General features: G+C 38.7%; 1 protein-coding gene across 1 annotated transcript in view; it reads left to right on the top strand.

Moving 5' to 3' along the window:
- Positions 1–24,118, top strand: part of LOC150081627 (glutamyl aminopeptidase-like) — a 253,803-nt gene that overhangs the window by 124,742 nt on the left and 104,943 nt on the right. The window contains exons 7-8 of the mRNA XM_090380268.1: positions 7,285–7,416; positions 17,371–17,626. Coding sequence (XP_090236394.1) covers positions 7,285–7,416; positions 17,371–17,626 — 388 coding nt within the window. The remainder of the gene's footprint in view (positions 1–7,284; positions 7,417–17,370; positions 17,627–24,118) is intronic.

Genomic DNA, 24,118 nt, shown 5'->3' with positions numbered 1-24,118 from the left:
CCCAAAAAATGGTCAGTCTTGTAAGCGAAATACTTAAAAAAAAAGTTAGAAATCCTATAAAATTGCTAACACAGATTTAAATATCTTAAATTTCTAATAAATAAATAAATATTACAGTAATTATAGCACTGTAATATAAACATACTATTGATATTTCTGTTCACTGACATTTTTTTTTTTTTGGATTATAAAATTTAAAACAGTAAAAAAGATAAGCAATCAATAACAACGAACACGCCATGCACAAATTTCACAAGTGGGATACGGAGAAACCCAGGGCACAAAAGGTGATATAGTTGTACACGTTGGCACTAATAATATTAAAAGTAGGAAACCGGCAGAATTACTTAACAAGTACAGGTCACTGTTGAACAAAAGCCGTGAATTAGGGTTGAATTTGAAAGTGTCTGCAATTCTGCCTAGACACGATAGGAGGGAGTATATGATGAGAGCCTTGTCGATCAATTCGGCCATGGAAAGATTGTGCAAGGCTCAAGGGGTAGAATTTTTTTCAGCCTGGACTGTACTTGTTAACAGGAGAGATTGCTTCTACAGGGATTGGATACACTTAAATAGAAAGGGTGCAAGAATATTTGCTGATGCTATCGAGGCAGTGTTAGGTGGGTCGGAAAACTGCTAGCTTGGGGGGAGACAAAGACCAATAGATTGACAGTAGCCACTGGCAGAGGTGAAAGAGATTCTTGCACTGCTTCTATTAGAATGAGCAGAAGCCTGAAAAACAAGATGCATGGTATTTCAGAGACTGCTGGGAGCCATTGCGGTACAAGTAAACCCATGGGTTGTGTTAGGGTAGCTAAGAATAGAAACAGGTGCAGGTATACTTGCGTGTACACCAATGCTAGGAGTTTAGTAAATAAATTTGATGAATTTGAGGTATTGCTCAAAACATCAAAGGCAGATATTGTTGGGATATCAGAGACGTGGTGTCACACAGATATAAGGGATGCAGAACTGCAATTTGGGGAGTACAACGTCTACAGAAAGGATAGACAGGATAGGAAGGGGGGAGGGGTTATGCTATTAGTTAAGAAACACATAAAAACCAAGGAAGTGAAGCCAGTCGACATCGCTGGACAGTGCAGTGTTGAGTCAGTTTAGTGTGACATAAGCATCGGGAGATCAAAATTGAGAGTAGGAGTGTGCTATAGGCCTAATGACTCTGATGAGTATAATAAGGAACTGTACAGGGAAATAGAGTGGGCGAGTAAATCAGAGAGTCTTATAATGGGAGATTTTAATTTCCCAGATATTGACTGGAATTTTGGGGCTGTTTACTCACACACTAGCAGGGCTTTTGTGGATTTATTGGATGATTGTTTTCTACATCAGCATGTTCAGGAGGCAACTAGAGGGAGTAATACTCTTGATTTGATTATGAGCAGTGATTCTTCATGCATTAAGAATCTGCAGATAAATGAACCACTAGGTGGCAGTGATCACAGTGTGCTGAAGTGGGATTTACTCAAAGAGGTAACTACCATTAGGGGTAAAGGGAAGGGTTATTGCTTCCGTAAAGGCGACTACGATGGACTGAGACAGTATTTAAATTCTATACAGTGGGACCAACTGATGATGTTACCAACAGCAGCAAATTCAAAATGGGAAGCATTCAAAGAACTTATCTTGGAAGCTACTAGGCTTTACATACCAACTAAGAAATATTGTTCAAGGTTTAGGCCAAAATGGATGTCAGATGAACTAATGAGGCGTATGGCAGAGAAGAAAAATGCATGAGATACTTACAAATTAACACATGACACAGAAGCCTATGATAGATACAAGTTGATATGCAACCAAGTTACAAAGGAGGTTAGGCAGGCGAAGGCAGATTACGAGAAATCCTTGGCAAGGGATGCAAAGAAAAACAGCAAAGAGTTCTTTACTTATGTAAACTCTAGAAGGAAGGGGATGAATCAGATTGGTCCACTTCATATGGATGTGTCAACTGTTGATGATCCTGCTCAGGTAGCTAACAAACTAAATGAATATTTTACATCGACATTCACACATGAGGAGTTATTCAACAAGGGGAATGCCAGAGGTGTATTCAACTCTAGCAGTAAGCTACAGAATCTTGAAATAACTGGGAATAAAGTGGAGGAGAAACTGTTGAAGATAAACACAAGAAAGGCACCCGGGGTGGATGGGATCTATCCAGTTATATTAAAGGAGGCAGCAAAGGAAGTAAGCAAACCCTTAGCCATAATTATGAGAGCTTCCTTGGACTCAGGGGAGGTACCCATAGACTGGAGCTGTGCAAATGTAACCCCAATTCACAAAGGAGGATCAAAGGCTGACACAAGTAATTATAGACCTGTGAGCTTAACTTCTGTTCCAGGAAAATTAATGGAGGCACTGGTTAAAGAAGCACTGCAGGATCATTTAGACAAGACTTCAGTTATAGCTCAGACACAGCATGGTTTTGTTAAGGGGAAGTCTTGCCTGACCAACTTGATTGGATACTATGATGCAGTCACAAAAGAACTGGATGCAGGGAATAACTTTGATATTATATATTTGGATCTTAGAAAGGCTTTTGATACTGTTGCGCATGGAAGACTGCTGCACAAATTGGAGAAGTGTGGCATTGGAGGCAAATTGTTGGAGAAGTGTGGCATTGGAGGCAAATTGGAGAAGTGTGGCATTGGAGGCAAATACAAAGGTTGGCAGGATTGTCAAGGACACTACTGACACTGTGCTGCTGCAACAGGATCTGGAAAGGTTGAGCAGATGGACTGAGAGGTGGCAAATGAAGTTTAACATTGACAAATGTAAAGTACTACACATTAGCATTAGCATTAGCATTAGTAGAGGCATTTGATGCAAGAAAGCAAGCTTATGCAGCATCAGCCAAAAAAAAAAAAGAAAAAAAAAAAAAAAAAGTAACATAAATAAATAAAAATAACCACTTCCACTTCACCCCTCTGTTCGTTCGAAATACCTGTCCAGCTGAGCCTTAAACTTATTTAGACTATCAACTTCCACGACAAGGGATGGAAGTCTGTTCCACCCACCAACCACCCGCTGGCTAAAGGCAAATTTCCGCACATCTATCCTACATCTGTCTTTCCTCAATTTGAATTTATGCCCTCTCAGGTGATTTTTCTGAGCTAGAGGAAGAATCCCATCAGCATTGAGCATGCTCAAACCATTCAAGGCTTTGTACACCTCTATCAGATCACCCCGCTGGTGCCTAGTTTCCAGACACTGTAATTTGCAAAACTTAAGCCTTTCTTCGTAAGAGAACCCCTTTGTCCCATTCACCAATCTAGTTGCCCTTCTCTGTACTCGTTCCAGCAGCTCTACATCCTTCCTGAAATGAGGCCTCCAGGCCTGTATACAGTACTCTAGGTGTGGCCTGACCATTGCCTTATACAAGGGAATAATCACCTCCTTATCCCTGCTAGAAAAATTCCTATATATCATTGACAATACACCATGAGCTACTCTTGCAGCTCGTCTGCACTGCTCAGAGAACTTCATATCTGCCTGCACCACCACCCCCAGGTCCCTTTCATTCTCTACCACTGTCAGTGTAGTACCACAGAGTTGATACGTTGCTCTGGGGTTGCCGTTTCCCATATGTAGTACTTTACATTTGTCAATGTTAAACTTCATTTGCCACCTCGAAGCCCATCTGCTCAACCTTTCCAAATCCTGTTGCAGCAGCATAGTGTCAGTAGTGTCCTTGACAACCCTGCCAACCTTCGTATCGTCTGCAAACTTGGACATTAAGCCTGATATACCATCATCAATATCATTTATAAATACAGAAAACAATAAAGGCCCCAATACTGAACCCTGAGGGACTCCACTAATAACATTAGTCCACGATGAGCAGTGTCCATTGATTACCACTCTCTGTCTTCTCCCCCTCAACCACCCCTTTATCCATAGCAGCAACTTGCCTCCAATGCCACACTGCTCCAATTTGTGCAGCAGTCTTCCATGTGCAACAGTATCAAAAGCCTTTCTAAGATCCAAGTATATAATATCAAAGTTATTCCCTGCATCCAGTTTTTTGTGACTGCATCATAGTATCCAATCAAATTGGTCAGGCAAGACTTCCCCTTAACAAAACCATGCTGTGTCCTAGCTATAACTGAAGTCTTGTCTAGATGATCCTGCAGTGCTTCTTTCACCAGTGCCTCCATTAATTTTCCGGGAACAGAAGTTAAACTCACAGGTCTATAATTACTTGTGTCAGCCTTTGATCCCCCTTTGTGAATTGGGGTCACATTTGCACATCTCCAGTCAATGGGTACCTCCCCTGAGTCCAAGGAAGCTCTCATAATTATGGCTAAGGGTTTGCTTACCTCCTTTGCTGCCTCCTTTAATATAACTGGATAGATCCCATCCACCCCAGGTGCCTTTCTTGTGTTTATCTTCAACAATTTCTCCTCCACTTTGCTCTCAGTTATTACAAGATTCTCTAGCTTACTGCTAGATTTGAATACACCTCTGGCATTCCCCTCGCTGAATAACTCCTCATGTGTGAATGTCGATGCAAAATATTCATTTAGTTTGTTAGCTACCCGAGCAGGGTCATCAACAGTTGACCCATCGATCTCAAGTGGACCAATCTGATTCATCCCCTTCCTTCTAGAGTTTACATAAGTAAAGAACTCTTTGCTGTTTTTCTTCGCATCCCTTGCCAAGGATCTCTCGTAATCTGCCTTCGCCTGCCTAACCTCCTTTGTAACTTGGTTACAGATCAACTTGTATCTATCATAGGCGTCCGTGTCACGTGTTAATTTGTATGTATCCCATGCATTTTTCTTCTCTGCCATATGCCTCATTAGTTCATCTGACAACCATTTAGGCCTAAACCTTGAACAATATTTCTTAGTTGGTATGTAAAGCCTAGTAGCTTCCACGATAAGTTCTTTGAATGCTTCCCATTTTGAACTTGCTGTTGGCAATATCATCAGTTGATCCCACTGTATAGAATTTAAATATTGTCTCAGTCCATTGTAGTCGCCTTTACGAAAGCAATACCCCTTCCCTTTACCCCTAATGGTAGTTACCTCTTTGAGTAACTCCCACTTCAGCACACTGTGATCACTGCCACCAAGTGGTTCATTTATCTGCAGATTCTTAATGCATGAAGAATCACTACTGATAATCAAATCAAGAGTATTACTCCCTCTAGTTGCCTCCCGAACATGCTGATGTAGAAAACAATCATCCAATAAATCCACAAAAGCCTTGCTACTGTGTGAGTGACCAGCCCCCAAATTCCAGTCAATATCTGGGAAATTAAAATCCCCCATTATAAGACTCTCTGATTTACTGGCCCACTCTATTTCTCCGAACAGTTTCTTATTATACTCATCAGAGTCATTAGGCCTATAGCACACTCCTACTCTCAATTTTGATCTCCCAATGCTTATGTCACACCAAACTGACTCGACACTGCACTGTCCAGCGATGTCGACTGGCTTCACTTCCTTGGATTTTATGTGTTTTTTAACTAATAGCATAACCCCTCCTCCCTTCCTATCCTGTCTATCCTTTCTGTAGACATTGTACTCCCCAAATTCCAGTTCTGCATTTCTTATATCTGTGTGACACCACGTCTCTGAAATCCCCACAATATCTGCCTTTGATGTTTTGAGCAATACCATGGGAAACAGCAACCCCAGAGCAACGTATCAACTCTGTGGTACTACACTGACAGTGGTAGAGAATGAAAGGGACGGACTTGGGGGTGGTTGTGCAGGCAGATATGAAGTTCTCTGCGCAGTGCAGACAGGCTGCAAGAGTAGCTCATGGAGTATTGTCAATGATATACAGGAATTTTTCCAGCAGGGATAAGGAGGTGATTATTCCATTGTATAAGGCAATGGTCAGGCCACACCTTGAGTACTGTATACAGGTCTGGAGGCCTCATTTCAAGAAGGATGTAGAGCTGCTGGAACAAGTACAGAGAAGGGCAACAAGATTAGTGAATGGAACAAAGGGGTGCTCTTACGAAGAAAGGCTTAAGTTTTGCAAATTACAGTGTCTGGAGACTAGGCACCAGCGAGGTGATCTGATAGAGGTGTATAAAGCTTTGAATGGTTTAAGCATGCTCAATGCTGTTGGGATTCTTCCTCTAGCTCAGAAAAATCACCTTAGAGGGCATAAATTCAAATTGAGGAAAGACAGATGTAGGATAGATGTGCGAAATTTGCCTTTAGCCAGCGGGTGGTTGGTTGGTGGAACAGACTACCATCCCTTGTGGTGGAGGTTGATAGCCTAAATAAGTTTAAGGCTCAGCTGGACAGGTATTTTGAACGAACAGAGGGATGAAGTGGAAGTGGGTTTTTTTTTTTTTTTTTTTTTGGCTGATGCTGCATAAGCTTGCTTTCTTGCATCAAATGCCTCTACTAATGCTAATGCTAAACAAATTTAGAAAGCTTAAAAAATTAGAATGAAAGGAAGATTCTGAAAATTTATTTATGTTTTTTATATGATTGAAGATGTCTTGGAAGGGGAAACACATTTCACCATAATAACGTAAAAACCCCCAGAATTAGAGCTATCGGTATTATTGCAAAAGTAATAATATAGAGTTTATTACCCATTTATAATTAGATTGCACTAACAGAAAACCCAATAATTTTTATGTTTTTATGGTAGTAACCTCCAGAAATGTGCTTCTGCACTCATGCTATCGTGCCTCACAAAATTTCTATTCGAACAGAAAAAAGTGTGAGCTCCTGAAAATGTGAGTTTGCCTACAATATCACATGTTATCTTGTGAATACAGCAAATGATAACAGTATCTCCAATCAAAACAACTACAGTAAATGGGACCTACAGCGCTCACACATTTGACATTTTTTAACCTACATAAATTTGTATATATTGCTGTGTAGGTTGCTATGATCAGCTTGGTGCCGGGTTTTGCATTCACCTGGTTACTCGCAGATGAAATTGTGCATGAGCCAACACGAAAATTGTGTTATACTTACATTATTCTCTAATATATCAGTTGTGTTGGAGCAAATTCGCATTGCAAATGTGAACGTTATAGCAGAACTGATTGTACTGATTTCACAATGCAGGTGCATGGGCTTTACTGCAAATAAAGGAACCAAAATTTATAAAATTCCCAGTCATTAGTTACTCAAAATATTAAAGATGTTATAATTTTTTTTTTTTTTTTTGTTTCTTTTATTTTTTTTCAGTCCCACTTCATTTCGGTGTAGTAATTAAATAATAAATTTTCACAACTGACATGGACATTTACTTATTGAATATGTTGTTCCATTGCAGGGTGCTGCCATTCTCTACATGCTAAAATCTTCTCTTGAACTTGATATGTTAAAGCATGGCTTAACGAATTACTTGACACTTTTCAGATTTGGTAGTTCTACAACTGCTCAACTATGGAATATATTAACCAAAGTAAGTTCGAATAGATATATTTATGGTGTAACATTTAACGATCACCCATTGGGACATTTACTATGTCCCAATGGGTGATTGGGACATAGTTTCCTATGGAGTTTCAAATGGAGGAAAGGAAGGGGGGAGGGAGAGGGGAAGAGAGAGAGACCACAAAGTTAATGAAAGTCTCTAAAACAACATTGAAATTGAAGCTTTTAGAAATTAATTTGAAAATGAATTTAATTTAAATGGGCAATGGTTTTAAAAAAATTAAATGGTTTAATCCATTTACAATTAAACCATTTACATGGCTTAATTGTAAATGAATTAAAATTTCTATTATTTAATTAGAAAATAGTTATAGATGTTTTGGTGACCAGAAAATAAGTATAAAATGTGATTATAATAAGCACAAATTGTGCCATTCATTCATTTTCCTGATGTGCTGCTTGCTCAACAGCATGCTGATATGCATTGTATGCATATTGTTGTTGATCAGTTAATTATCTCACTGATAAGGCTTATGTTTACCTGACATAACCTATATTAGGCTAACTAGATTAGATGTAATCAATAGGTTATTGGTTTTTATGGAACTTCAGCATTTAAGCTGTTTTGCTTGAGTCTTTTATATCTGTAGAAATGTGTTCATGGGATGATTTTCGTGTTGTATGAGTTGAAAATCTTGGAACAACTTGGGGGGTTACCTTTCCCCTTTCACCTGAAATTAACTAAAGCCACAATTGACAAGGACTTTAATGAGTCATCCAGTCTCTGACAAAATCCAAGCTCAGATCTCTCTAAAACAAATGACAAGTGGTGATACCACTGCACTATCACAGGACCAATAGGCCTGCTCCATGGGGTCAGAAAAATAAAAAATCAAGATATTAATTTTTTGAGTTACCCTGAGAGAGAGAGAGAGAGAGAGAGAGAGAGAGAGAGAGAAGGAAATCACTGTGAAAGAGAAGAATGATGATATCCAGCTCAGGACCCTGGGTGTGCCAAGCCCATACTCACCAGATGTTGAGCCCCTCAGTTAAATAGTGGAGTTATACCTATAGCCTGACATTCTGCCTGTGAATTTAACAATAGTAAACCATATAAACACTGTATTATTCTTAAAAAACTGCTTGTGATCTCTAATTAGTACTGGATCAGAGCTGAATGATTATATCAGTCACTCCATCCATTTGTCTAGTTCAACCCTGAATTTATTTAAGCTGTTAATTTCCATGATGACAGATGAAAGCTTGTTCCAGCAATCAACCACGTGCTGACTAAAGGCAAATTTCCACACATCTATTCTGCAACTGTTTCTCCTCAATTTGAATTTATATGCCCCTTCAAGTGTATAACCTGAGCAAGCAGAAGAATCCCCATCAGCATTGAGCTTGCTAAAACCATCCAAAGCCTTATACATCTCAATCAGATCACTTCGCAGGTGCATAGCTTCAAATGCTGCAATTTGCAGAACTTAAGCCTTTCTTGGTAAGGATGAGCGATGATAAAGTTCCAACATAAATAAAGGAGGCAGTCACCTTTGAAATCTGTGGCATTGTTTTACTGCTTTTAATTTGTAATATTTCATGTATATTTTAATTTTATCATGTTGCCATATTTTAATTCTGTCTATATTTTTATTGATTTTGACTCTACAGTTATCAGTATATTTTATTTTTACATAAATTTTATCCTGTTATTTTTTTAAAGTTAATTTATTTTAATAAAGTTGTGGTCATATATAATTCATGTATTCCACTGCAGTTAGTATGAGTCACAACTTTCCCAACCCCAGAGGCCTATTTGAAGAATATGATTGAATCTCACTAAGATGCCCATTGTAACCTCAAAGGTTACAATGGGCATCTTAGTGAGATTCAATCTTCCTTACAGTCTTCCTTGCAGACTGGCTGCCCTCTCAGTAGTCCAATGGACCGAATCCATTGGTAATTCTCTAGGATGCATCCACATCAGCTAGTGTATAATATCATTGCTTCTACTATGCCAAATAATGACTGGAAGGAGTCTGAGTAGTGTATATGTGAGAGGAAGGGGACATTGCCAAAGCCACATTGTCAAGGAACTGAGATTATTCTTGCTGTGCATATGCCATATCCAAAAATTTCATTACTTCATACAACATGTTCCTCCCACATTTTCTTTACTACTGCATACATCATGGATAGTAAAACAAATAAAACAAACTTATCTATGAATAGATCCAAACTTCCCTATCACTTCCTCATTAATTTCACAAATATTCATGGTCTCAGCTTGAATCTCAGTGATGGTCCATTTCCATTTACAGTCTGAACATGTACTGCAGTCTGAAAGTATCGACTTTGAACTCACAGAAACAACTTATCCTTCTTCCTCAATTATCCTCTCAGCTTTCTTTTTCTGGAACAATCTTCCTTCACATGTATTTCCTGAAAATTGCAATCTACAGAAATTCAAGTCCAATATCAACAAGTATCTTCTGTCATCTTTAAAACTTTCAACCCCACAAACTGTACTGAGTATCAGAGTTTCTAATTCATGTTTGGGGTTTTCATGAAAAAAAGGGAAATTGTGTGTCATTCTGAGCTTAAATAAGAATTTAAAATAGGAGCATTTGTCATGTATCTAAAAGTGAAATTTTTTTAAATGAAATATGACTACAAGAATTTGTTTCCTTCTTGTATCACACATAGTTCAGCAATTTGTTTGTCCATTTGATTAGTCCTAATTTTTTCGTTATAATATTGGCAGAAGGAGACAAGTAACTGCCAATATTTTTATTGGGTAAGCAATAAAAATATTTTGTTCAGAGAATATCATATCTGACTGCAAAATTGGCCCTAGGTCTTTTTTATTTTCCACTACCCTGAGTATAGTATCACACAGTTTGCACATTACTTCTGGGATTACCACTACCCATGTGGAGTACTTTTGAATGTGCCAATTGCCATGTCTCAGCATATTTGCCTAATTTTTATAGATCTTGTTGCAGTGGCATACCATCATTACTGTTATTAATCATCCTGCAAACTTAAACATTAAGCCTAATTATTAATTTTAGCCCATTAAGCATAATCAGGATTAATGTCTATCATTAAGCCTAATTATCATCGAGCCATTCAAAAATGGGTGCACAGCCTCTTAACCCCTTTCACATCTCAGCCCCCCAAGTATCTTTGCATGGCTCTGTCTCATACTACTGTAGTTATCTTTACAAAAGCAGAAACACTTCCTTTTACCCTTGATGGTAAAAGATTAAAAAAATTAAAGATTAAATCTTTAATTAAATCCCATATCAATACATTGTGATCACTGCCACCTAATGGTTCTCTTATCTGCAGACTCTTCATGCATGAATAATCACTGCTGATAATCAGGTGAAGAGTATTACTCCCTTTGGTTGCTTCTGTAACATGCTGCTGTAGAAACCAGTTTCCAGTAAATCTACAAAGATCTTGCTAGTGTGTGAGTGACCAACCAACAAGTTCCAATCAATATCTGGAAAGTTAAAATCTCCCATTATAAGACTTTCTGATTTACTGACCAACTTTCAATTTCTCATTTCTCTGTATATTTGTTATTTGTAGTCATTATAGTAATTAGGCATATAAGACACAACTACCCTCATTTTTGCTTTCCCAGTGGATGCAGTACTTTAGCTGGCACCTCCGTAGCCAGGTGGAAAGGAGCAGCAGTGCATAGCACACGCTTCTTGATTAGACCGGGGTTCGAGCCCATCACCACCAAATACGGAGGATGCGGAAAGGTCAGGGAATGATCACTGCATATCCTGGAGCAATATGGCCTTAGTTGCTAATGGTCCTAAAAAAAAAAAAAATACAAAAAAAAAAAAAAAAAAAAAGCAGTACTTAAGATTTTATGTGCCTCTTAACCAAAAGCATAACCCCCCTCCTCTCTTGTCTGTCCTTTCTGTACAGAGAAAAACAACAAAGGCTTCTTTACTTATATATAGAAGGAAGGGAATGAATCAGATTGGTTCACTTGGTGTTTGTGATTCGACTGTTGGTGATCCTGCTCAGATAGCTGACAAACTGAATGAGTATTTTGCATCTACGTTCACACACACACGAGGAATTCTGTAAGGAAAGAGAAGACAGACGTTTACTAAACTTTAACAGGGAGCTAAATGATTTTGTAATAACAGAGTGCTAAGTGGAGGAGAAATTCTTGAAGTTAAACATAAAAAAGGCAGCTGAGGCAGATGGAATCTATCCAGTTATATTGAAGGAGGGAGCAAGGGAAGTAAGCAAACTCTTAACCATAATTATGAGAGCACTCTTAGATTCAGGAGAGGTCCCTATGGACTGGAGATGTGCAAATGTATCCCCAATTCACAAAGGGTGACACAAATAACTATAGACTTGTTAGTTAGTTTAACCAGAGACTCCATTACTTTCAGGGAAAATAATGGAGTCTCTGGTTAAAGAAATGATGCAAGATCACCTAGACAAGACTGCAGTAATAGTTCAGACACAGCTTGGATTTATTAAGTGGGAAGTCTTGTATGACCAATTTGATTGGATACTATGATGTCGTCACAACGGAACTGGATGCAAAAAATAATTTTGATATTTCCTGTTAATTGCATTAGCAGTGATGGTATATCAATCTTAATGTCCAAGTTTGCAGACGATACAAAAGTTGGCAGGGTTGTTAAGGACACTACTGATGCTATGCTGCTGCAACAGGATCTGGAAAGATTGAGCAGATGGGCTGAGAGGTGGCAAATGAAGTTTAACATTGACAAATGTAAAGTACTATATATGGGAAACAGCAACCCCAGAGCAACGTATCAACTCTGTGGTACTACACTGACAGTGGTAGAGAATGAAAAGGACCTGGGGGTGGTTGTGCAGGCAGATATGAAGTTTTCTGAGCAGTGCAGATGGGCTGCAAGAGTAGCTCATGGTGTCTTGTCAATGATATACAGGAATTTTTCTAGCAGGGATAAGGAGGTGATTATTCCCTTGTATAAGGCAATGGTCAGGCCACACCTTGAGTACTGTATACAGGTCTGGAGGCCTCATTTCAAGAAGGATGTAGAGCTGCTGGAACGAGTACAGAGAAGGGCAACAAGATTAGTGAATGGAACAAAGGGGTGCTCTTACGAAGAAAGGCTTAAGTTTTGCAAATTACAGTGTCTGGAGACTAGGCACCAGCAAGGTGATCTGATAGAGGTGTATAAAGCCTTGAATGGTTTGAGTATGCTCAATGTCGATGGGATTCTTCCTCTTGCTCAGAATAATCACCTGAGAGGGCATAAATTCAAATTGAGGAAAGACAGATGTGGATAGATGTGCGGAAATTTGCCTTTAGCCAGTGGGTAGTTGGTTGGTGGAACAGACTTCCATCCCTTATTGTGAAAGTTGATAGCCTAAATAAATTTAAGGCTCAGCTGGACAGGTATTTCGAACGAATGGGGGGGGGGATGAAATGGAAGTGTTTTTTTGGCTGATGCTGCATAAGCTTGCTTTCTTGCATCATATGCCTCTACTAATGCTAAATGCTAATGCTAATTAGCAAAGGCACATGATGCAAGAAAGCAAACTTATATAGCATCGGCAAAAAAAAAAAAAAAAAAAAAAACTTATTTCACCCCTCCACTCACTCCAAATGTTTGTCAAGTTCTGCCTTCAATCTATTTAAGCTATAGGCAAACTTCCGCACATCTATCCTACAACTGTCTTTTTAAATTTGAATTTATGCCCTCTCAGGTGATTATTCTGAGCAAGATGAAGAATCCCATCAGCATTGAGCATGCTAAAACCATTCAAGGCTTTATACAACTCATTCAGATCACTTCGAAGGTGCCTAGCACCAGACACTGTAATTTGCAAAACTTAAGCCTTTTTCGTAAGAGCAACCCTTTGTTCCATTCACTAATCTTGTTACCCTTCTCTGTACTCATTCCAACAGTTCCACAACCTTCTTAAAATGCCTCCATAACTGTATACAGTACTCAAGGTGTGGTCTGATCATTGCCTTATACAAGGGAATAGTCAGCTCCTTATCCTGCTAGAAAAATTCCTGTATATATCATTGACAAGACACCATGAGCTACTCTTGCTGACTGTCTGCACTGCTCAGAAAACTTCATATCTGCCTGCACAATTACCTCCAGGTCCTTTTCATTTTCTACCACTATCAGTGTAGTACCCCACTGAAATCTTTGCAAACTAGGTGGCAGGACCTTCCAGAGTACAAAAATCTACTGGGTACCTGACCTGCCTCTGTGGGGGCAAGTGTGGTAGCGATGGATCCCAAAAGGGGCCCAATGGCTGGTCAGAAGAACAACGGTACACAACACTACACATCCGTCCACTCTCCACACACTCTTTAAATCTCTGTCCTTCACAGAGTTATGTGCTACACAAACAGAGTACACAGTGTGGAGATGGGGGAAACCTCTGTGTCCATCAGATAACTAACACACTTTGCACTTGTCAGTGTGGTACCACAGAGTTGATACGTTACTCTGGGGTTACTGCTTCCCATACGTAGTACTTTACATTTGTCAATGTTAAACTTCCTTTGCCACCTCTCGGCCCAACTGCTCAACTTTTCTAGATCCTGTTGCAGCAGCATAGTGTCAGTAGTGTCCTTGACAACCCTGCCAACCTTCGTATCATCTGCAAACTTGTACATTAAGCCTGATATACCATCATCAATATCATTTATAAATACAGAAAACAACAATGGACCCAACACTGAACCCTGAGGGACTCCACTAATAACATTAGTCCTCAAAGAGCGGTGTACATTTATTACATTCTGTGTTCTCCCACTCAACCATCCCTTTATGCATAGCAGCAATTTGCCTCCTATGTGCAACAGTATCAAAGGCCTTTCTAAGATCCAAATATATGATATCAAAATTATTCTTTACATCTAGTTCCTTTATGACTACATGATAGTATCCAATAAAATTGGTCAGACAAGACTTCCCGTACTGTGTCTGAGCTATAACTGAAGTCTTGTCTAGATGATCCTGCAATGCTTCTTTAACCAGTGCCTCCATGAATTTCCCTGGAAGAGAAGTTAAACTAACAGGTCAGTAATTACCTGTGTCTCCCTTTGATCCTCCTTTATGGATTGGGGTCACATTTGCACATCTCCGGTCCATGGGTACCTCCCCTGCGTCCAAGGAAGATCTCAGTTCTTATTCTTAGTTATCCTAACACAACCCATGTATTTACTTGTTCCATGATGACTCCCAGCAATCCTTGGCACTTTGTTTTCCAGGTTGCAATTTGTCCAATAGAAGCAGTGCAAGAATCACTTTCACCTCTGCCTGTGGCTATTGTTAATCTTTTTGGCTGTTTATCACCAAGCTAGCAATTTTCCGACGCACCTAACACTGCCTCGATAGCATCAGAAAATATATTGCAAATTATTGCAGGTTAAGCTTTTCATTTTAACAATTCTTTATTGAAAGATTGAGTTTGACAAGATATTCAGCCAGGTGAGAACAACAAAAACTGAATTCAGATCTTCACTTTCTGCTAAAACTTTGGAAATGCTCTTGGAAGCTAAGTCATTGAGAGGCATTGTTGTGAAAAAAAACCTTGATTGGTATTATCCAAAAAGGCATAGTCTACAACAGGATCTTTGTTGAACAAATCATAATCATTTGATGTCTAGTAGGCAGTCCAAATAGAAATCCACAGAGTGAAAAATCATAGGTAATCAAACATTTGAAAACATACTGTACTGGTAATCCACAGAGTGAAAAATCCTCGGTAATCTAACATTTGAAAATATACTGTACTGGTAAACAATTCTGTACCTGTGTTTTTGCTGAAAAGAATTGGATGAATATTGAAAAAAAAATCAGTTTATTCGATGATAAATGTTTTCATTGCTTTATATTATATTATAGAGCGGCCTCCATAGCCGAATGGTCAGAAGCGGGAGTGCAGTAGCACACGCTCTTTCAGTAGACCGGGGTTCAAGCCCCTGACTGTTGAATACGGTCGATCTGCCAACCCGCACTGGACCAACGTGGTAGATTATGGTCCATTTCCCTCAGCATGAATTGTTGAGGAGGCTTTCATCCTGCAGTGGGTTGATAATGGCTGCACTTTATAACTTTTTTTTTTTTTTTTTTATATCGAAAGAGAAATTCTTCAATGCAATCTCTTTCCGCAGTTGTACATTTGTTGCTTCATGTCTGCCACTGGTTAAATCATTTTTGAAATCTTCTTTTGTGAATTTTTATTCAGTCTGTTGTGTCTTTGATTGGATTTCTTGAATTGACTCAAATTCCTTTTATGTTCTGTTTTAATTTTAGGAATATCCAAAAGTCACATTAGGCCAAATCAAGCAAACATGATGTGAAGCAAATATGGCTGTGGCACAGTGAAAAACATTTTTTGTTAGTCAAAATTTGCCAGATGGGGAGTGATATTTAACATAGTGCTCTGTCGTAGTAAATGAGCCAACTATTTCTCCATTTTTCAGGTCATTTACATTAGATTGTATCTCTTAACTATTTGTAAACTTCTTGGTAGTAGTCTGCATTAACATTTATGCCTGAGGAAATGAACTGTGACTCCACCATTCCCTCATAAAAATATGCAATCAACATCACCCTTCACGTGTGATTTTAACTACCAACCTTTTTTTTTTTTTTTTTTAGGTGTGCTGACATTTATCCTCAGGGGCTGACACCTGGTGAGTATGGGCTTGGCACACCCAGGGTCCTGAGCTGGATATCATCATTCTTATCTTTCTTGGTGATTCCCTTCTCTCTCTCTCTCTCTCTCTCTCTCTCTCTCTCTCTCTCTCTCTCTCTCTCTCTCTCAGGGTAACTCGGAAATTTATATTAGCTGGTGCAGCATAAGCCTTAGTCTTCCTTGCACTATATGGCTAGTAATAATAATAATATGCTTCTGTTGTCTTCACCATTTCCTTATATCTACTCCACATGTAACGAAGCTATCCCATGGATGGAATTTTATGAAATTTTATTTTTGGGCCTTTTAAAAATATTTATAGAGCCATCCCATTCATTAAAATCAGTCAAGTAGAAATTCAAAAATTATTATTTTTCTATCCATCCATTTGCATATAATGACTTATTATTATATTCCATTTCCAGTTCAGAAAACTGATAAGTGAAAAAATTTATGCATGCATGTATTATGTTTTGTCAAATTTTTCAAAGGAATAAACAGATAAATAATAATAGTAAATTAAAACTAAATTAAAATAAACACTAAAATAAATAAGAATGCAGATAAATTAAATAGTAAACAGAAAATAACTAATTTGTGCATTAAAGTCATCAACAAAGTCAGCCAATATACTTGTTTCAGTTTCAGTAACTTATTATTATTGTAATGCTGAAACCAAAACTAGTACCATGAAGCAGGAGCCAAAAATAGTAAAAAGGTGTGTGGTACCCAATGAGATTTTGCACATATCATTTCAAATAAACAATAATTGTTCATTTCCAGAACTGTTAAAATAAAAGTTTGATTATATTTAGGAAGGTGCTGAAAGCTTCAGGCATATCACTGAACCAACAATTAATATGCAATAGTTATTTTCAAGAGGGACCTGCCAGATTAATATATTCTCTAGATATATTAATATATTCTCTAGATAAATTAATATATTCTCTATTCTCTACATGCATAATTGAAGTACCACAAAAGCGAACTTATGAACATATAAACATTTTCCCTTGAAAACCTGAAAGACTAAATAAGAACACCTATAGAAGCTTACATTATGTACATCTATGCTATTAGAATGTCAGTATAATTCTGAGTGTGATGTATATTACTGTCCTGTGCTAAATTATTTCTTTTTGCATGTTAGATATCAGTTTTGTGTAATCTATGTTGCAGTTTTATTATTACAAATCAGTTTCTGAATAGTAGCTCAAAAAGAGTGATATATAACACTTACTAATAATTTTTAATAATAATGCTATTTATCTAGTCATCGATGGAATCAGGATTAAATATATCAAGAATTATGAGCAGCTGGACTGATAAAATGGGCTATCCTCTGCTTACAGTTCAGCGTTATGCAGAGAAAGTACTATTAAATCAGGAGAGGTTTATCATGACTGGGATTTCCAATTTTACCAGCAGTGAACAAGACAGTTCTTATGAATACAGGTGGTTCATTCCTGTAAGTTACACTTCAAATAAAGAAAAGAATGTTAATTGTACATGGCTTAATATGTCACATGGTAAGTGTTTTTTATGCTGATGAAGTGAATGAATTATGCTTCCAAATGAATTTGTTTTAGTAATTTTTTGCTTGTAATGATTCTTTAATGTAATGAAAGTTTGTCATGATTTTTTTGTGACTGCATTTAGATACATTACACCAGTGGTTTTCAACAAGGGTGCAGTGGCACCTTAGGGTACCACAATGACATTCCAGGGGTGCCACATAATTTGGGTTTAAGTTACTTAAACTTATTTTTTTTTTGAGAAGTTGAAGCTGATTGAGCAGGTCAAGGTTTCTCAAACTGGAAAGGGGAATGCAATGTGCTATCATTGGAAAAACTGTGGATAGGATTTCCAGTCAATGGAAGAAGGTCATTAATATTCAAGAGGAAAATAGTGGGGGAAAGAACTGAATGTTGGGGAACACCAGCATTAGTGGAGAAGTTAGGAGACAGAGAGCCATTTACCATCACCTCAGTGAGCGATCAGAGAGAAAACTGGATAACCAATTACTAAAAACAGTTGGCAAACCATAAGATGTAAGCTTGTTTAGAAGACCTTTATGCCAGACACAATCGAGAGCCTTTGAGATGTCAAGAGCAACTGCTTGTGTTTCACTGAACTTTTCCATCGAAATAGTCCATAAATGGGTAACATAAGCCAGAATATCACCAGTGGATCGACACTGACGGAATCCATACTGGCGATCGTTGACTAGACGGAAGGTTTCTAGCGAAGGTTTCTTTAATTGATTTCTTCATTACTTTAGAAAGACTAGACGTAATTGCAATGGGACGATAATTTGATGGTAGGGATTTGTTACCCTTTTTAGGAACTGACTGGATATAAGCAAATTTCCAAGCAGAAGGAAAAACACCTTTGGAATAAGAAAGTGAAAAAAGGCGGCAAAGAACAGGAGTAAGTTCAGGAACACAGGTTTTGAGAACAAGTGGAGAAATACCATCAGGACCTGGATCTTTCTTAGCATCAAGAGTCGTCAAAATTCTTCTGGCATCCTTTTCACAGAAGACCATAGAAGACATTGAATGGAGCGTGTTGGGAATGGTGGGAGGTGTTTTACCAAGATCATAAATACATGAGTTGGAAGAAAAATGGGATGTTAACAGGTCAGCTTTATCCTTGGCTGAAATGACAACAGAACCATCTGGTTTTGACAGAGATGGGAGCAGAGATGGACAAGGGTTACGGCCAATAGCTTTGGCAACAGACCAGAATGTTCAACTACCATTAGGGCAAGAAGCAAGTTTTCTACTCTTAGCCTGTTCAAAATCTAGTTTGGACTGATTAATAACTTCTTTACAATTGTTGCAAGCTTTGGTGCAGGCAGAAAATGAAACTGAAGAATTGGAAACAAGCCAATTACGATATTCTTCTCTTGAACAGCCTTAGCACATTTATTTGAAAACCAAGGTTTAGATAAAGGACGAGATTTTAAAGTGTAGTGTGGAATAAAGGATTCCATTCCTACAAGAATAATTTCACTCACATGATCTGAGCAAATGTTGACATCAGAAGTTTCGAAACTAATCTGACCAGGGAAAAGAAGGAAAGAAATCTCGCAAATCATCCCATTTTGCAATCTTGTAATTCCAAACAATTCGAGGTTGGGAATAGCCATGAGACAAAGGCTCCATTGGAGAAGAGACAATCACAAAATTGTGATCTGAGGTGCCTAAAGGACCACTCACTTTGACCGTGTACTTAAAAGGGTTGTTTATGAGAGAAAGATCAAGCTTACTTAGAAGGGTTGTTTGTGAGAATAAGATTTCGCTGTATTAGGATTGTTCAGTATTCTTGTTGGTAAATGAATAATCTGTGTGAGATCATTAGTAATTGCAAAAGCCTCAGCATCTCGACCAGCTGGGTCGGTGTGACTAGAAAATGGAAGCGAGTTGGAGTTGTGAACATTAAAATCACCAAGGAAAATTACCTCATTGGGAAAGTTGGATTGGAGAAAGTCAAGTTTCAAAGAGAAGTCAAAGGGCTCCAAGTAATTAGTGGAGTTCGCAGAACGGTAGAGACAACAGATGATGACACAATGAGGTAGAGAGATTTTAAGCCAGGGAAGATCGTAAAGAGGAGATTCCAAATTTCCAAGTCTCTGACAGAAAATATCGGCACGGACATATGCACAAGTACCACTTTGAGGCAAAAGGAATTGTACAGCAAATAATTTGGGCAACTGAGATGAGCAGTAGTTAAATCAACCGATAACTGAGATTCATTACAAAGCTATAAGGCACATCCGTAGCCAGGTGGGAAGGAGCAGCAGTGCGTAGCACATGCTTCTTGATTAGACCATGGTTCGAGCCCGTCACCACCAAATATGGAGGATGCGGAAAGGTCAGGGAATGACCACCACATATCCCGGAGCAGATATGTGGCCTTAGTTGCTAATGCTCCTAAAAACCAAACAACAACGCAACTTGGCTGAGAAAACGGCAAGTTTCGATTTCCCAGATATTGACTGGAATTTGTGGGTTGGTCACTCACACACTAGCAAGGCTTTTGGGGATTTATTGGATGATTGTTTTCTACATCAGCATGTTCTGGAGGCAATTAGAGGGAGTAATACTCTTGATCTGATTATCAGTAGTGATTCTTCATGCATTAAGAATCTGCAGATAAAGGAACCACTAGGTGGCAGTGATCACAGTGTGCTGAAGTGGGATTTACTCAAAGAGGTAACTACCATCAGGGGTAAAGGGAATGGTTTTTGCTTTCGTAGAGGATGGTCTGAGACAGTATTTAAATTCTATACAGTGGGACCAACTGATGATGTTACCAACAGCAAATTCAAAATGGGAAGCATTCAAAGAACTTATCTGGAAGCTACTAGGCTTTACATACCAACTAAGAAATATTGTTCAAGGTTTAGGCCTAATTGGATGTCAGATGAACTAATGAGACATATGGCAGAGAAGAAAAATGCGGGATACGTATAAATTAATGGGTGACATGGAAGCCTGTGATAGATATAAGCTGGTCTGTAACCAAGTCACAAAGGAGATTAGGCAGGCAAAGGCAGATTATGAGAAATCCTTGGCAATGGATGCAAAGAAAAACAGAAAATAGTTCTTTAACCTATGTAAACTCTAGAAGGAAAGGGATGAATCAGATTGGTCCACTGGATATTGATGGTTCAACAGTTGAGGATCCTGCTCAGGTGGCTAACAAACTAAACGAGTATTTTGCATCTACATTCACCCATGAGGAGTTATTCAGGAAGGGGAATGACAGAGGTGAAGTTAACTCTTGCAGTGAGCTAGATGATTTTGTAATAACAGAGGAAAGTGGAGGAGAAATTGTTGAGGATAAACATAAAAAAGGCACCCGGGGTGGATGGGATCTATCCAGTTATCTTAAAGGAGGCAGCAAAGGAAGTAAGCAAACCCTTAGCCATATTTATGAGAGCTGATTTGGACTCAGGGGAGGTACCCATAGACTGGAGATGTGCAAATGTGACTCCAATTCACAAAGGAGGAACAAAGGCTGACACAAGTAATTATAGATCCGTGAGTTTAACTTCTGTTCCAGGAATATTAATGGAGGCACTGGTTAAAGAAGCACTGCAGGATCATCTAGACAAGACTTCAGTTATAGCTCGGATACAGCATGGTTTTGTTAAGGGAAAGTCTTGCCTGACCAATCTGATTGGATACTATTATGCAGTCACAAAAGAACTGGATGCAGGGAATAACTTTGATATTATATATTTGGATCTTAGAAAGGCTTTTGATACTGTTGCACATGGAAGACTGTTGCACAAATTGGAGCAGTGTGACCTTGGAGGCAAGTTGCTGTTATGGATAAAGGGATGGTTGAGGGGGAGCATGGTTTTGTTAAGGGAAAGTCTTGCCTGACCAATTTGATTGGATACTATGATGCAGTCACAAAAGAACTGGATGCAGGGAATAACTTTGATATTATATATTTGGATCTTAGAAAGGCTTTTGATACTGTTGCACATGGAAGACTGTTGCACAAATTGGGGCAGTGTGACCTTGGAGGCAAGTTGCTGCTATGGATAAAGGGATGGTTGAGGGGGAGAAGACAGAGAGTGGTAATCAATGTACACTGCTCATCGTGGACTAGTGTTATTAGTGGAATCCCTCAGGGTTCAGTGTTGGATCCATTGTTGTTTTCTGTATTTATAAATGATATTGATGATGGTATATCAAGCTTAATGTCCAAGTTTGCAGACGATACAAAGGTTGGCAGGGTTGTTAAGGACACTACTTACACTATGCTGCTGCTGCAACAGGATCTGGAAAGGTTGAGCAGATGGGCTGAGAGGTGGCAAATGAAGTTTAACATTGACAAATGTAAAGTACTACATATGGGAAACAGGAACTCCAGAGCAACGTATCAACTCTGTGGTACTACACTGACAGTGGTAGAGAATGAAAAGGACCTGGCGATAATTGTGCAAGCAGATATGAAGTTTTCTGAACAGTGGAGATGGGCTGCAAGAGTAGCTCATGGTGTTTTGTCAATGATATACAGGAATTTTTCTAGTAGGGATAAGGAGGTGATTATTCCCTTGTATAAGGCAAAGGTCAGGCCACACCTTTAGTACTGTATGCAGGTCTGGAGGCCTCATTTCAAGAAGAATGTAGATCTGCTGGAACGAGTACAGAGAAGGGCAACATGATTAGTGAATGGAACAAAGGATTGCTTTTAGAAAGAAAGGCTTAAGTTTTGCAAATTACAGTGTCTGGAGACTAGGCACCAGCGAGGTGATCTGATAGAGGTGTATAAAACCTTGAATGGTTATGCTCAATATCGATGGGATTCTTCCTCTTGCTCAGAATAATCACCTGAGATGGCATAAATTCAAATTGAGGAAAGACAGATGTAGGATAGATGTGCGGAAATTTGCCTTTAGCCAGCGGGTAGTTGGTTGATGGAACCGACTTCCATCCCTTGTTGTGGAAGTTGATAGCCTAAATAAATTTAAGGCTCAGCTGGACAGTTAGTTTGAACAAATGGAGAGGTGAAATGAGAGTGGTTTTTTTTTTTTTTTTTTGGCTGATGCTGCATAAGCTTACTTTCTTGCATCATATGCCTCTACTAATGCTAAGTTTCCTGGATGGCAATGAGTGTGAGTACAGTGTATCCCACCAAATTTACGATATTAATCCATTCTAGAGACACCATCATATTGTGAAACTATCGTAATGTGAACATTACGATAGTTTCACAATAGCTCATTGTTTTTTGGCAATTTGTTCTAAGACCTCAGAAGTTGAAATTTTCACAATGTAACTGAGCTACTTATCTCTCTAAAAGGTGATTTTTATAATGGAAATTGTACATATTAAAAACTTGATTAAAAGTAATATATTGATTAAAACACAACACAAAAAATCACTTCAACTAAAGGATGCAAAAACAAAACACGCTGCCGATAGGTTTTCAAATGCTGCTGTTAGCTGAGAGGAAGGACCACGTGTTCTGGTCAGAGATATTGTAAGCCCATCGTAAAGTGAAATAAGTAGGCGCCTGTTTGCATGATCACTCGTTAGTAGAATCAGCTACTTTATATGATCAAATTTCAAAAAACCAATTGAAATCATTAAAATGCCTTACACCTTCATCATTATCATATGTTTGGTTATAAGAATCAATTTTGAATACCATTGTGATATTTTTCTAAAGCACATTTCTGGCAGTGGCTAAGGTAAGGAAAACCAACACAAGAACAACGAGGAATGTCGTATAGCTTATGCAGAAAATTGATTTCCCGACACAGGACTCTAGTGCTGCTTGCTCGGTAAACAGACGGTAAGTGTTATCGGTCTGGAGCCAAAGAGAAGGATATATTGATTGACAGGTAGGCGTGACAAATGAAGTAATGATTGGTGGTGGGCATGACAGACAACAACCTACTGGAATCATACTCCGGGGATGTGACCACCACGTATTCCCGGAGCAATATGGCCTTAGTTGCTAATGCTCCTAAAAACCAAATAACAACAACAACATAACATATATTATGACATCTGGTTGTTGGAAAGTTTAGTTTAAGGATTTATCTGTTGTAAGCATTTTGTCAGTAACTTCAATACTACCTGATTTTACCACTTTGAAAATGATAATGCTCTTTTCTTGTTTGAGAGATTTAATGTCTTGGATCTCTGTAATTGGTCAGGTTGTTATGTTCAATATTTTTATAGGTACAGTCAGGAGTGAAAGCATCTCTAACCATTAGAACAGTAAAGTTTTCAAGCAATGGTTTCTATGCTGGGAAATTTCAGGGCCGTGCAAATGGAGAGTGCATTAGATGTGTCGCACCAGGCCCCCCCCTCCGATCTAAGGTGCCACAAAGCCTCAACATAAATAAATGAGACCCCCTAATGCTCCCCTCGACGTGGGCACCTGTACGTGGTGAGGGGACCTCCCAGTGACGCTGCTGGACTTCCAGACTAGCATCACTGGGATCCAACGCCCACAGCCGAGGTTCCAGGCTTACATCAATGGAATCC

Source organism: Mastigoproctus giganteus, chromosome 8, assembly GCF_048544385.1.
Source record: "Mastigoproctus giganteus isolate SK-2022 chromosome 8, ASM4854438v1, whole genome shotgun sequence".
NCBI lineage: Eukaryota > Metazoa > Arthropoda > Arachnida > Uropygi > Thelyphonidae > Mastigoproctus > Mastigoproctus giganteus.
This window is presented reverse-complemented; position numbering and strand designations above follow the sequence as displayed.